Genomic DNA, 15,716 nt, shown 5'->3' on the forward strand with positions numbered 1-15,716 from the left:
AGTTACATCCCAGCCCTGTTTTGGGGTGGTTTTTTTTTTTTTTTTTTTTTTTTTTTGGTACCAGGGATCGAACTGGGGTCCTTGTGTTTGTGAAGCAGGCGGCAGATGCAGTGCCACTGAGCTAAACCCTGGCCCTTCCAGCCTGTTTTTGTTGTTGTTTTGTTTTGTTTTTGTTGTACCAGAGATTGAACTCAGGACCTGTGCTTATAAGGCAGGCAGTGGCACCACTGATGTAAATCCCTGGCAGCCCTGTTTTTTGTTTGTTTGTTTTTAGTTTGAGGTAGCACTAAGCTGCTTACTCAAATTTATGATCCTCCTATGCTGGGGATTTAGCACAATGGTGCTGCACCTGCCTTCCAAGTGCAAGGTCCTGAGTTTGATCCCTAGTACCAAAACATAAAAGAAAATAAAATTCAAATTTATGATCCTCCTGCCTAAGCCTGCTGAGTCCTGGGATTACAAAGTGTTGGATGAAGTGTTTTTTTGTTTTTGTTTTTGTTTTTGTTTTTTTGGTACCAGGGATCAAACTCAGGTCCTTGCACTTGCGAGGCAGGCGGTGGAACCACTGAGCTAAATCCCCGGCCCAAGATTTTTAACACTGTGTGATCCTAATACTTCGAAAGTTTTATGTTCTTTTTACTTTATTTATTATACTTTGTGTTTTCCTACATACCAGTGACGTGTCATTTAAGTGACACGAACAATAAGAATAAATGTGTTCTCAAGTTTGGTTCTTACAGTGTGAGCAGTGAGCTTAATTGGAGTCCTAAGGGGCTGAAATCTGGGTAAAGAATTTAGAACTGTTGAGGTAGTAATATTTGTTGGTTGGAGGTATATCTTAGTGGTGGAGTGCTTGCCTAACTTTCGAGGCCCTGGGTTTGAGCCTTAGCCAAAAAAAAAAATTTTTTTTAATTGAAAGACTATATGCATTTATGAACAACTAGGGTAGCACAAGGGATCCAGTGGTACTTGAACCATTCTGATATTGACTATGGTATTGATTCCACAAATCTTACACAGAATAAAATTGCTTAGAACTAAATAGACACACAAATAAATGCATGTAAGTGGATGAAATCTGAGTAGGGTAGTGGGTTGCAGGGTGTGGCAGCCCATGCCTATAGTCCCAGCTACTTGGGGGAGACTGAGGAAGGAGGATCAAAAATTCAAAACGAAATAAAAAAAGAAAATTCAAAACCAGCAACTTAGTGAGACCCTATCTAAAAAATTTTTAAAAAGGGGGCCAGAGATTTAGCTCATTGGTTCTGCCACCTGCTTTGTAAGCCTCTGATTCCAAGTTCAATCCCTGGTACACACACACACACACACACACACACACACACACACAAAATTAAAAAAAGGGGGGCCTGGGATTTAGCTCAGTGGCACTGCATCTGCCTTACAAGTACAAGGTCCTGAGTTTGATCCTTGGTACTGGAGAAATTTTTTTAAAGGGCCAGCGATGTAACTCAGCACTCCCTGGGTTCAATCCCCAAGTACCACAACAGGAGGAGGGGAGCATTTGTTGTTTATTGTCTGTGACTCCCTCTGACCAATTAGTGGGTTATTATTGTCAATTCTGGTTATGATATTGAATTACAGCTGTGCAATAATTATCATTGAGGAAGACTGGATAAAGAGTAAGACCTCTATTGTTTCCTATAATTGCACATGAACCTACAATTATCTTAAAAGGTTTAAATATTTTTAAAATAACTAGAAAGCACCTTTGGAATCCTTATGAGATGCTTAGTAATGCATTATACATAATTCATTTTTCTCTTTGGTCTTTTTTTTTTTTCTCCCGGTATTAGGGATCAAATTTAGGACCTTGAGCTTGTGAGGCAGGCTCAGTGCCACTGAGTTAAATCCCCAGCCCTCTATTTTCTATCTCTCTCTCTCTCTTTTTTTTTTTTTTTTGAGACAGGGTCTCACTATGCAGTTGAGACTGACTTGAAACTCACTGTGTAGCCCAGGCTGGTCTTGAACTCACAGAGATCCACCTGCCTCAGCCTCCTGAGTACTAGGATTAGAGGCGAGTGCCACCACGCCCAGCTTCTTTTCTCTTTTTAGAGAATATCTTTCTCTCAAAAAACTAAAGGGAGAAAATGTCAAGGGAAAAACAGACTATCAGCTTATTTTTAAGTAGTTTGTACCTTGATAATCATTGTGGAAGTCTTCAGGAATCCATTTGCAATAATAGCCCCTCCAGGAGTAAAGGAAAGATAGTGGACACATCAGCCAGAGAGAGAGACCCGTTGAAGGATGAATTGCTTCTAAGTGGTACAGAATTGCTTTTTTTCTAGATATCTAGGAGGTTAATGGTAGACCTTTTATTAGTGTCATTTATCTCCTTGATATAACCAGCTCTCTGTGACTCCCTCTAACCAGTGGCTTTCAAACTTTTAAAAAAATTATTTTTGCTACAACCCTTAATAAAAAATGCCTCATAGCAAAATGTTAATGAATGTATATAACAAAGTTTCATAAAACAATGCACACCCTTATGTATAGTGTATTCCAATGCTTTATTTTTTCTGTCCTACTTAATTTTTAAAAATCAGTCATTTTTCTCAGTAATCGGAAGTCTCAGTTGTTGACTTGTAGTTTGAGAACCACTACATACTTAAGCCCACCAGACGTAATCTAAGCCCTTTGGCATGACATTTAAGACCTTCACATCTCTTTTTCCTGCCTCTAGCTAAGTGACACATTTCAAGCAGGGTGCTGTGGTACACCTACTCCAGCTACTTGGAAGGATCACTTTAATCAGTGAGTTCAAGACCAGCCTGGGCAACATAGTATAGTATAGCTCTGAGGGCAGTCTTCCTAGGCTAAGCTTTTTGCCTTTTGATAGTCTGAGGGCTCCCCACCCTGGATTAAGCATTAATAGTCAGGAGACCCTTAACCTTGAAAGATGAAACTATCAGAACCAGAGAGATAATAAGATCTTACAATTAAAGATCTGGATAGGAACCAGATCCTACAGGTTCCTACTATTTAATTGTTGGGTTTTTGTTTTTGTTTTTGTTTTTGTACCGGGTATTGAACTTGGGTCCTTGCACCTGCGAGGCAAGTGGTGGAACCACTGGGCTAAATCCCTGGCCCTCAGGTTCCTACTATTTAAGCATCATCATGTCCCAAAGAAACATAATTTATGAGATTTTTAAAGAGTCTGCCATTCTTGTCCTATATTGGCACAGTCACTTGCCATTTTGCACACGTCAATTTGATCTCCAGTCCTGATTTTAGTCACTTTTTACCCCAGTCACCTCCCCTCCTTTTGCTGGAGATTGAACTTGGGATCTTTACACTGAGCTACATCCCAGCTCTTTCATATTCTTTTATTTTGAAACAGAGTCTCATTAAATCACTAAGTTGCCCAGGATGGTCTCAGATTTGTGATCCTCCTGCCTCAGCTTCCTAGAGTGCTGGGGTTACCACTGTGTCCTGCTTAGATGTTATATTTTGGAGGAGTTTTTGCTTTACAGAAAAACTGAGCAATTAGTCCTGTACAGTTTCCCATTATTAACATTTTGAATTAGTGCGGTACATTTGTTAAAACTGTGAACTAATATAATACTGGTACATTATTATTTGCTTATTATTGTTATCACTATTATTTTTTTAGGGGGGTGGATACCAGAGATTAAACTCGGGACCTTGCACTTGCCAGGCAGGCAGTGGTACCACTGAACTAAATCCCCAGCCTTTTTTTTTTTTTGTACCAGGGATTGAATTTGGGACCTTACACTTGCAAGGCAGGCAGCAGCACCACTGAGCTAAATCCCTGGCCTGGTACATTATTGTTAACTACAGTCCACAGTTTACATTGTAAAGATTCATTCTTTGTGTTGTATAATTCTGTGGGTTTTGCCAAATGTATAATGCCATGTTTCACCATTACAGTATAATACAGATTACTGTCACCACCTGACCACTTATTTTTATCTCTCTGAACATCACTTTGAACATAATGCTGATTGTTAGATTAAAATCTTAATTCTATGTTAATAAAGTATTCAAATTCTCAGATTATGAAAATAAAAGGATACACTGTGAATTGATTTTTTTCTCTATATAAAGTTTCTTGTCTCATTTGACAGACTAAGATATACTGACTTATTTTTCTTATTTATTTTTGGTACTGGGGATCGAACTGGGGACCTTGTGCTTGCAAGGCAGGCGGCAGAGCCTTTGAGTTAAATCCCCAGCCCTCTAATTTTAAATCATCATTTTATTTCCAGGATAAGTATTATGTGGTGGGAACAAGCAAGGTTGGCAGTTCTTGTTTTGTATAGTTCTGGAAGTCCTAGTTAATGCGGTAAAATGAAAAATGGAAATAAGGGTTACTATTTTGAGAAAGGGATTCTCATTTCTGAGATGATGGGATTGTGAAAACCCCAGAAAAATGAACTGAACATCTATTAAAGTCCGTAGGAGTTCGGAGGCTGGGGATACAGCTCAGCAGTAGAGGGCTTGCCTGGTGTACTCAGGACCCCAGGTTCAGTCCCTAGCACCACATGCACACAATCAGTAATTCAGTGAGACAGCTGAATAATTACTATGAATACCAGAGTAAAAAGCTTTTCTATATAGCAGTAGCTGGTTCAAAATTTAGTGGACTAAGAAGATCCTACTCAGTAATAGTAATCTTAATAAGAAACATGGGATGTCTTAAGAAAAAGGCGAAAATCTACTGGAGATGTTAATATTATAATAAAAGGTTGCTCACCACCTGAATGTCCACCAAAAGGAGATGGTTTATTATTGATTTATATCCCATCCTATTCCAAAATGATCTTAAGGTAACCAATATATTCTATGACATAATAAGTAAAGATTTTAGGCAAAGAAATTTGAAATCTGTGGCTGGGCCATAGATTTTATTCCAAGCTTTGTAGCAGCCAAAGTAAAGAAGACATACTATCTATATTGTATTATAAAAGTTTGAGTTGCTTGTGAAAAGCAGTTACTCTTAGTGTGGAGACCCAAGAGAAAATTTTCTTTTTAATGATCATTTTGACCTAATAAAGAACATGCAGCCTTCCAGAGCTGTGTCTTAGTTGCAGCCGCAGGGAATGGTTTGGCGAAGAGCATTCATAATGGGTTGAGGAGTACAGTGATGGTAGTGTCTGGGATGCACTTGCAGATGCTCACTGTACTTGCTCTGAGGGTCATCTCAAGGAGGGATGTGTTTGAGACTCAAATTATGGTTCTCCGCTGAAGTGTTCTCCCAGCCTTGTGTCCTGTGAGTCTTTGCAGATTGTTTTTGTTTTTATACTTTGAGATAGGATCTCACCATGTAACTCAGACTGGTCTTGACCTCACTGTATAGCCAAGGCTGGCCTTGAACTCATAGTGATCCTCCTGCTCCCGCTTCCTGAGTGCTGGGATTTTAGGCATATGCCACCATTCCCAACTTGGCCATTGATTTTTAATTTATTTATTTATTTGTACCGGGGATGGAATTCAGGAACTACTAAGTTAAATCCCCGGCCCTTTTTAATTATTTATTTGCTGTGCTGAGAATCAAACTCGGGTCCACAGGCCTGCTAGTCAAGTACTTTCTTGCTTAGCTACACCCATACCCCTGAGTTTTTAATTAATGTTTACATTTATTTTTGCTAGAGCTGAGACTCCGAAGTGCCAAGAACCCTGTCAGGTGGTGTTGCGGGATACGACCTACAGTGACCACCAGAGATGCCAGACAGGAGGCAAGGGGTGGCACTTGGTGTGGCCTTGAAGAAAATTTACCATGGATGACTGGAATAGCCTCTGTGATTACTCCCTGAAATCACACTTTGGTAAGTTCAGTGAAGAGCAGGTAGTTTGCACTAGGTATAGGCCCACAGGCATTAGTAGTTGACTAGTAGAGTTGCCGACCTCTAAGGAGGTAGGGAAGCCTCATGAGGCAAGGTGCTTGAGTAGTTGGCCCACTTAGCTGCTGCACACAGATGGAAAGAGGAAGTAGCAGTGGGCAGGACCTATTAAAAAAATTTTTTATTTTGGTACTGGGCATCGAACTCAGGACCTTGCGTTTGCAAGGCAGGCTGTGGAACCACTGAGCTAAATTCCCGTCCCTATTAAGAATTTTCTTAGAAAACAATTGGGGGCCTGATCAAGTACATATTGGAAAGGGCAGTCAAGGTTGCCACATTTCTACATCATAAAACACAGTCATGTTAATTTTTTTCTGTTTTTTTCCTGGTACCAAGAATTGAACTCAGGACCTTGTGCTTGCCAGGCAGGTTCAGTGCCACTAAGCTACATCCCCGGCCCACAGCTATGTTAATTTTTAGTCTGGAAGAATCATTTTTTTAAATGAATGATGTCTAACTTTGATCTAAGTAACAGAACAAAATTGTGAGATATTTGTAGAACATCGAATTTTAAGCTACGTAACTTTCTGATAAATCCTTCAAAGCAAATGGTGTCTATAAAGCAGGAACAAGAGTGTTTACAGGAAGTTTGGAATCTGGAATCCCATACCAACCTCTCTTTGAGCCTCATTTTTTTTATTTTTGGGTTTTTTTTTTTTTTTTTTTTTTTTTTACCAGGGACCCAAGTCAGGACCTTATTCTTGCCAGGCAGGGACTGTGCCACTGAGCTAAATCCCCAGCCCAGAGCCTCAGTTGTTTCACCTGTCACATATGGATATTAGTGCCTGCTTTTGTGTTGTTGTTCTTTTTATTTTCCTTTTCTTTAATCCTTTTTTTTTTTTTGGAGACAAGTTTTTTCTATTAGCCTCAGCTGACTTTATTTTTTTGGTACCAGGAATCAAACTCAGGTCCTTGCGCTTGCGAGGCAGGCCACAGAGCCAAATCCCTGGCCCTGCTTTTTTGTTGTTCTGAGGATTAATGAGATGAATGATACATATTACACATTTAGCTTAAGGCCTGATGCATAGCACTCAGTATACATCAGCTGTCCTTTATGATCATGTTGTTACTATTTCAGGTATTTGTTAATTTATCAAGAAGAAATCTAGGGCAGGGATATAGCTCAGTGGCACAGCACCTGCCCAGTAAGCGTGAGGTCCTGGGTTCAATTCCTGGTACCAAAAATGAAGAAAAAAAAGAAATCTGGTATAATCTGAATAAAGCAGGCTGAGGATTTAGCTCAGTGATTCCGCCACCTGTCTTGCAAGAGCAAGGACCCAAATGTGATCCCCAGTACAAAAATAATAATAATAATAATCTGAATAAATGAACAGAAATGTTGTACTGATGAATTTTGTAAAAGGTACCATAATAGCTCCCTAAATTCCTCTGTAGATTTAATAATATTCAATAAAACCCCAAAAGACCTTTCAGTAGTGATATTTTTGACTCTTATTATTTTTGTTTCAATAAGAATATGTAATTGCATTGACCAGTGTTAAATGACAAAGATGCTGTGTACCACTGTTGTTATTTTGTGACCCATTCATTCTAAACCTTCTGTTTTGTTTCTGGGTGCAGCTGTTTGTGGCTGTCCCTTTCCTGTGGGGAGCCAACTGCAGAGCTGACAGGCCCCATCTCCACTTGGTCTTTGGCACAGCTGTCAGCTGGAGAATTGGCAGGCTTTGCCAGCCTGTGAAGCCTGCACTAGAAATCTCCTTCAAGGTTTTTCTGTGACTAATTTTTTCCCAGTGTCATGTTTAAGATACAAGGATAATATAGACTGAGGGGGTGTGGGTGCGTTTTCACATTTTTGTCATTGTGTTTGATTCTTTTCTCTTAGGAATTAGCTCTTGAAAGTTTAGAATTGACTTTTAACCTGTCTAATACCAAGTTTGTTTTTTTAAGATTTTTTCTGATGCTTGGAAGTTAATATATGAGCCACAAAGATGGTAATAAATCTTTGCCTCCCTCAGTTCAGACCAAGAATTCACTGCAACAAGGTAAACAAGACAAATATATACACATAAATATGCAATATATTTTTTTCTGGTTTGCTCTGGACTTTCTTTGGGCTTAGTATACTTTCACCCTTAGATTCCATCACGTGATATTTATAGGTAAGTGTAGGGCAGGCTCCCCAAAGGAATCAAAGCCCTGTTATGAGGTGAGCTGTGACTCATTTGGGCCATCTTCTTCTTTGTGCTCTTTCTTGGATGATCAATTTCATTTCCACCCAGAGTCATAGCAAAGGTAGAAATATAACCCCAATTTGTGTGTGTGTGTGTGTGTGTGTGTGTGTGTGTGTGTGTGTATTACTGAGGATTGAACCCAGGAGTGCTTCACCACTAATCTACATCCCCATTCCTTTTTATTTTGAGATAAGGGCTTGCTAAGTTGCCCATGTTGGCCTTAAAACTGTTTTTGTTTTTTTGAGTCAAGGTCTTGCTATGTAGTTCATGCTGGCCTCGAACTCACTATGCAGCCAATTCATGGAAATCCTCTTGTTTCAGCCTCCCCAGTGCTGGCCTTAAACTTTTAATCTTCCTGGCTTAGCATACTGAGTTTCTGGGATTACTCATGCACTATCATGCCCAGCTTTTGTTAATTTCAAATATTAGAAGTAATAGCTTATATTTGTTATTTGAGTTCTTTGCTGTTTATTATTTTAATTAAATCCCTATCCTTTTGGTGAAAAAGAGGGTATTTATCCCTAGCATGGGGAAGGAATATGGAAATGTCAAGGGGAGATGGAAGTCCTGCTCAAATCTGGTGGCTATGCACATTGCATACTCTTTTTTTCAGACTGTTAGACTAACTCTTTCAGACAGATGCACTAAAAATTTCCATTATAACAAGTATTAGAAATATTAAAAGGAGAAGTTACAAATCACATCCTGTAGCCAATTTACTGTCTTACATTTCCCATATTCTTTTCTTTGTTTTCTTCTTGAGACAGAATCTTGCTATGTAGTTCAGGCTGGTCTTGAGCTCACAGCAATCCTGCCTCAGTCTCCTGAGTGCTGGGATTACAGGGATGCACCACCATGCCCAGCTGCCGTACTCTTTTGTGGTCCTTGTTCCTGTACACACTTTTTTAAAAACCAAGTGTCATCATTCATAGATTTATAAGAAACTTATATTCAGCCTTCCTAGGGAAAGCGTCATAATTGGTAGGGTCCAAGTACAAAATTGAAGACATTTTTTGCTTCTTTTTATTAGTATATATTTGCAGTATATATTAATTACATTCATCTTGGGAAATTAGTACACATACACTCCACATTTTTACCTTCCCTTCTCCTCCTTGCCCTCCCGTTTCCCCCATCTCCAGATCCCCTTCCCATCTCCACAAAATCTACTTCCCTGCTTCCTGTCATTGGTGTTTCTTATAGAAGAAAAAACATGTGATACTTAACCTTCTGTGTCTGATTATTTTCACTTAGCATTAGGGTCTCAATGCACATCTATTTTTCTACAAATGACTCACATTTGTCCTTCTTTATGGCTGAGTAGTAATCCATTGTGTATATGTACCACATTTTCTTTATCCATTCAAAAATTGAGAATTTATTGAGCAATTTTTGTTTTCTCAAGTGTGCATGATTTCATTCTTTGAAATAAAACATCACTAGTATATGTGCTCCATCTTCACAGAGATGTTAAAAAGGATTTTTGGTTGAGTTGGGAGATTTTTATTTTATTGCTTGTTCTTTGTATTTTTCTTTTCTTTCTGTGTTTTTTTTTTTTTTTTTTTGAGTCAGATTCTTGCTACGTAGTTCAAGCTGTCCTTGAACTTACTGTGTAGCCCAGGCTGGCCCGAAACTTGCAGCAATTCTCCTGACTCAGCCTCCCTGAGTGCTGGGATTACAGGTGTGTACCACCTTACCTGGCTATTGCTCATTTTTAAAGATTGGTTCATACTTGGGAACACAGTTGCCTTTTGACCTGGTCTTGGGTACCTCCAGACAATTTAAGGGCAGTTCAGCTTAGTAGAGGAAATTTTTAAAGGAAGAACTTCAGACATTTTAAAAGAATTTTCTTAAAAGTGGTTAAGTTCTTGAAAACCAGTTTTCTTCATTTAGATGTGTGTCTCATATTTATCATTAAATCTAGATATCAGCTGATGGTTATGAAGTAGAAAATCTCATCTCTGAAGACCTCACAAAGAGAAGCCATGGTTTTAGGACAGAGTATTTCATTAAGCCACCAGTGCACGTGACAGTTTCCTTTCCCTTTAATGTGGAAATCTGTAGGATTTACGTAGACCTCACAGCTTGGGGCAGCCAGAATGTCACTGGCCTGGAGATGTACACATCCACCTTGTCCAGCAGAGCCTCCTGGAGTGGGCCTGAGTGCCAGTCCCTGGGCTCCACCGAGCCCTCTGTGCCTGACAAGGAGGCGTTCACCTTGGTAGGCAAAGTCCTGCTGAAGAACCAGAGCCAAGTGGTGTTCAGCCACCGGGGCTTCAAGGCCAGGCCACCTTTTAGCCCAGTGGAAGTCACACTTCCCTCTCCTGCAGTTTTGGCCGAGGAACTCTGGAATAAAGGGGCTCTTTCCCTCTGCCATGTGGCCCACCTCAGGATCTGCATCACCCATGTGACGGGCAGTGGTGTCCCTTGCATCAAGCGGTTGGAGGTATGGGGTCAGCCAGCAAAGACCTGCTCTCAGGAGGTCATAGACAGTGTCTTGCTGCTGGCCTCAGAGAGCATACCTCAGGACCTGGCCCTACAGACCCCAGCCTTGCCCATGGAGAGTGACTGTGACCCCGCAGGCCAATCTGAGGGCCAGCAGGCCCCCTCCAGCCCCCTGCAAGAGCTGGCTGAGGTGATTCAGGAAGTACCTGAGGAGTTCCTGGATCCCATCACCCTGGAGATCATGCCCTATCCCATGCTGCTGCCCTCAGGCAAGGTCATCGACCAGAGCACCCTAGAGAAGTGTAACCGCAGTGAGGCTGCATGGGGCCGAGTACCCAGTGACCCATTCACAGGCATTGCCTTCACCCCACACTCCCAGCCCCTGGCACACCCCACCTTGAAAGCCCGCATAGACCATTTCCTGCTCCAGCACTCTGTCCCTAGCTGCCACCTGCTTGGGAGAGCACAGGCTGCATTAGCAGTGACCCCTTCTTCCATAACCCTGCCTTCTCGGAAAAGGAAGCCGGAGCAGGGGGACCGGACCTTAGACAATAACCTTGGTGCAAACACTTCCTGCTTTCGGACCACAAACCTGGTCTCTTCCACTACCTCAGAACATTCCACCAAGAAAATGAAGGCCACCAACGAGCCTACCCTGACCTACATGGACTGCTCCACAGGTAATACACCATCCTGTGTCCATTGGCATCCCTGCCCTTGCTGACACGTGGCACTGCTGCCCTTGGCTCTGTACTCTGACAACTTACATCCTTCAGGCTGTGCCCACACTACTGCCATCCCTCTCTCTCTCTCTTTTTCTTTTTCTGTACCAGGGATTGAACTTGGGACCTTGCACTTGTGAGGCAGGCACAGCATCACTGAACTAAATCCCCAGCCCTTTTTAATTTTAGGAAGAGCCTCTGTATGTAGCTCAGGCTGGCCTCAAACTTGTGGCCATCCTCTTGCCTCAGCCTCCTGAGTGCTGAGATTACAGTCGTGTTACCATGCCCGGCTGCCTTCTCATCTTACAGGGTACCTCAGCTTTGTCCTCAGATCTGAGACAATCTGGAGGCCTTGGAGGGGTGGTATGTGTTTCCTTCTTCCCAGGCTTCTGCCACCTGTGTGTGCTGTTGCTCCAGCCAGGGAAGGTCCCATGGTATGTTTGCTTGCCTCCGGCTCCCTTTGTATACCTTGACCAGGTCAGTGCTTTTTCCTGGCTTCAGTCTTCTGGTCTCAACTGCTCAGAGGAGAAACACTACGTCCCTCCAAGCAGAACCTGTCTTCCGGGTACCTTCTCCTTTTCTTCCTCCACCTTTTTTTGAGGGGAGCAGATATGAGTCAGAGTCTCATTATGCAGTCCAGTTGGCCCTGAACTTGCTAAATTGTTCAAGTTGGTCCCAAATTTGAAATCCTCTACCTCACCCTTCCAACTGCTGGAATCACAGGCCTGTGCCACCATACCCAGGCCTTCTGGTGTGGTCTATGCTCCTCCTCTATCAGGGGCTCCTCTGGAGTGTTATTTCTCACCTTTATAGTTGAATACTGATGGAAGCATATCAGCTCCTCTGCCACACCCCACCACAAGGTACCACAAAAACCAGAAGTAGCAGAGCACTAGGGTGTGGGCCCTCTTTTCAGGAGTGAAAGCCACACTAAAGATTCTGTATCAATAAATGTGTGGCTGGATCGTAGTGTTCTTCAACATGAGACCGAAGCCTCCTTGCTTCCCACCTCTTCTCGGGGCAGCACCAGGTATTTCTAGGACCCACGATACTGCCATCTCTGAGGAAAGCAACCTGGCTTACCTGGCCAGCTCTGTAGCTGCATATGCTGGGCAGCCATGTGGCTTTGCTGGAGCAGAGCTGTAATCCAGGCCCCCACCCACTCTGTGTGTTTACTAGGCTCAGCTTTGGAGGCCATTGCTCTACTGTACCCCACATTCATGTTCATGTTCATACCCTGAGGCCTCGCATGAAAGACCACGTGGTGTTCCAAATAAGACTGACCAGCAATGTATTTGATTCTAGTGAAGGCAAGGGAAAAGAAAAATGAAGGGGTAGAAATATAAAGTGTCTTCTTGGCTGAGAGCAGCCTGAGCAGAAATTCTAGGGCTTTAATTAGGACACTGTCTTCACATCAGAAGAATGATTTAGGGGAAAGACCTTTGTCTGTTTGTTTTCTTTGTTTTTTTTTGTTGTTGTTGTTGTTTTGTTTTGTTTTGTTTTTTTGTACCAGGTATCAAACTCAGGTATTTGTGCTTACAAGGCAGGTGGCAGAACCACTGAGCTAAATCCCCGGCCCTGTTTTTTGTTTTTTTTTAGTGAAACAACCACTATTCTCCTTGTTCTTCTTTGATGGGCAGTTAGATTTTTGTTTCTGTTTCATTTTGTTTAACACAGGGTCTCCTGCGTAGTCCATGGCTGGCATTGAACTGTTTGTATAGACTAGGCTGGTTTTGAACTGACGGTCCTGACTCAGCCTCCCAAGGGCTAGGCTAACAGGTGTGTTCCACTGGATCTAGTGAGTTAGGTTGTTTCTATAGTTTTCTGCTATTACAAATAGTGCTGCATAGAATCAACATACAGTCAACTGTCTGTATATAATTTTGCATGTGTGCAAAGATCTCTGTGATGGTATCACAAAAGAGGATTCTGGGTCAAAGGCTATGTGCTATAAATTTGATAGATATTGTTAAGTTGCCCTTGCAGCTGTCCCACCAGCAATGTATGAGATTCCTTAGCCACACTGATGCAGTGTGTTCTCAGACTATCATGTGATAGTTAAAAAATGGTATCTTATATTGTTTTAGTGTTCATAGCTCTTATAGTGAGCATGAGCAGTGTGGTAAAAAACTATGTTTCCTTTTCTATAAGCTGTCCCATTTTCTTTTTTCTTTTCTTTTCTTTCTTTCTTTTTTTTTTGTTTTTTTTTGTTTTTTTTTTTTTTGCTTTTTTGAGACAGGGTCTCACTATGTAGTTGAGACTGGCCTGGAACTCACTATGTAGCCCAGGCTGGTCTCAAACTCACATTGTTCCTTCCGCCTCAGCCTCCTGAGTGCTGGGATTACAGGTATGTGCCACCACGCCCAGCCTGTCCCATTTTCTTTGCTGCTATTAGCTGTTGATCTTTTTAGAAGTTATTTCTAGGAAAAAAAGTTTGTTTTTTTTTTGTTGAGAAGATTAGCCTTTTGACTATCCCTTAAAACTCCCAAGACTGAGGACTAAACTCAGGGGGACTCTGCCACTGAGCTACATCTCTGGCAGTTTTTCTTTTTCTTTTTCTTTCTTTCTTTTTTTTTTTTTTGTTTGTTTCCTGTCATCCATCTTTTATTTTGGTCTTTATTTATACTTCAGGTTTTTCATATAAGAGAAACCATGTGACATTTAAATTTGTGTGTCTGATTTATTTCATTTAACATTATGGTCTCAAGGTGTTTCCATTTTCCTGCACATGACACAAGTTTATTCTTCTTTATTTTTCTATTTTGAAGCAGGATCCTATTAAGTTGCCCAAACTCCCCTCAAATTTGTGATCCTCCTGCCTCAGCCTCCCAAGTAGCTGGACTTACAAGTGTGCATCACTTTGTCTAGCTAGCCCTTTGGTGTCAGCCAATAATACATTTTCCCACTTTATTATTTGTCTTTTGGTGGAATAGGACCTTTTGGGTCAGATTTTGTCTCAGTGAATTTCTTTTTTCTTCATGAAAAGAATTTGAAAAATTTCCTTTTCTGTACTCTAGAACAATTTAATAGGGTTAGAGTGATCTACTTTTACATATTTGGTAGACTTCCTTGCGTATTGTCAGGGCCTGGTACTTTTGGAGGATATCTTTGACAGCTTTTTTTTTTCCCTTAAGAAAACTACTCTGCTTAGATTTTATCAGTCTTTTAATTTTCTTTCTATAAAAGGTTATACAAATGCTATGTTTAATGGTTACATCTGTGTCCTTGGTTTGGAGAGTACATTTTAGTTAACATGACCCCAGAAGCTTCTGGAAACATCTGAGGTGCAGTGACTGAAACAAGGAGAAAGGTCCTTTGACCTCATCTGTCTGTGGTCTCAGTAGTGTTGGCCTTGACTGTGATGTACTGTGTCCTACAACTGTAGATGAAACATTCCATTTTTCTGCCACTTGCAGGTCCTGAGGCCTTGCTTGGACAGCTGTCCCCCTTCTCTTTTGCCTCCACTCTCATCCTGTAGTGTGGTTTTCTGTTGACCTTTCAGCTGTATGATGGCCTGCCCAGAGTGACTGAGGTTTTGTACCGCCAGGAGACAGAGAGAGAGAATCACCCAAACTCACCCAGTACATGCAGCAGTCCTGCAGGGAGCAGGAGCCCCAGAGGGAAGAGCCAGGAAGGAAAGGACTGAGGCTACTGGGGAGGAAAGAGGGCCAGGGCCAGGGAATAGGCTGGCTGGCCTTTGCTTGCTTGTAGTTTCCTTGACAGCTCTAGAAATGCCTTTAGGAAGGTGGGTGCAGTTCTGTAGTGAGCCACGAGGTGGCCCCTCTCTGCCCCATGCTTTGTCCAGAAAGGGGAAGCTCAAGCGTGTCCAGCCTTGAAGGCTTGGTGACTCTCAGGGTTCCCTGGGGTGTCATATTCTGTCTTCATGATCCTGGGAGACAGCAGGAAAATTTCTGTACATTCACATATCTCTGAAGTTTGAAGTGCTGTTTTATAGTTCTCAATACGCTTTTGTTTTGCCCAACCTCTCTGGATGTTATGGTCTGTGCATCTCTCAACAGAATCAGTGTCCCATGAGCAAAAGCTGTCACAAAGCTTGGAAATGGCCTTGATGTCCACCCTTGGCTCTATGCCTTCCTTCACAGCCCGGACGAATAGGGGACAGCTCCAGCACCTGAGCACAAGAGGAAGCAGCACTTCGCAGAGGCCAGGCGCTGGCTCAGGTAACCCAGGCCCACTGTCTCCTTAGATCCTAGAATGGTGGTCTGTCTCAGTGCAGGATGCTGGGCCTTCTTCCTGGGGACCAGCTCCCTCCTCGGTGCCAATTCCTAGCCTGGAAAGAGGCCTCTGCCTTTTCCACAGAGGTGCAGGCTGCCTGGAAGTGGACCATGTGGGAAGGGCCTTCCTTGGTCAGCCTACTCATGTTGTGGACTCCGGGCCAACCTACCCGCTAACATCCAGTGTTAATTATTATCTCCTGAGGTCTTTTGCTTCTCCCTTTTTTTTTTTTTTTTTTT

General features: G+C 42.1%; 1 protein-coding gene across 3 annotated transcripts in view; it reads left to right on the forward strand.

Moving 5' to 3' along the window:
- Ubox5 (U-box domain containing 5) overlaps positions 1-15,716 on the forward strand; it is a 39,224-nt gene that overhangs the window by 16,769 nt on the left and 6,739 nt on the right. The window contains exons 2-6 of one of the 3 annotated variants that reach the window (XM_033761218.1): positions 5,632-5,807; positions 7,464-7,607; positions 7,791-7,885; positions 9,999-11,199; positions 15,261-15,422. In XM_033761218.1, coding sequence (XP_033617109.1) covers positions 7,832-7,885; positions 9,999-11,199; positions 15,261-15,422 — 1,417 coding nt within the window. In that variant the 5' untranslated portion in view covers positions 5,632-5,807; positions 7,464-7,607; positions 7,791-7,831. Of the gene's footprint in view, positions 1-5,631; positions 5,808-7,162; positions 7,608-7,790; positions 7,886-9,998; positions 11,200-15,260; positions 15,423-15,716 lie in introns of those variants that run through there. The other 2 variants (XM_010611008.3, XM_033761219.1) reach the window with 2 other exon arrangements.

This window comes from Fukomys damarensis, unplaced genomic scaffold (genome assembly GCF_012274545.1).
Source record: "Fukomys damarensis isolate Sample0158 unplaced genomic scaffold, DMR_v1.0_HiC HiC_scaffold_7, whole genome shotgun sequence".
NCBI lineage: Eukaryota > Metazoa > Chordata > Mammalia > Rodentia > Bathyergidae > Fukomys > Fukomys damarensis.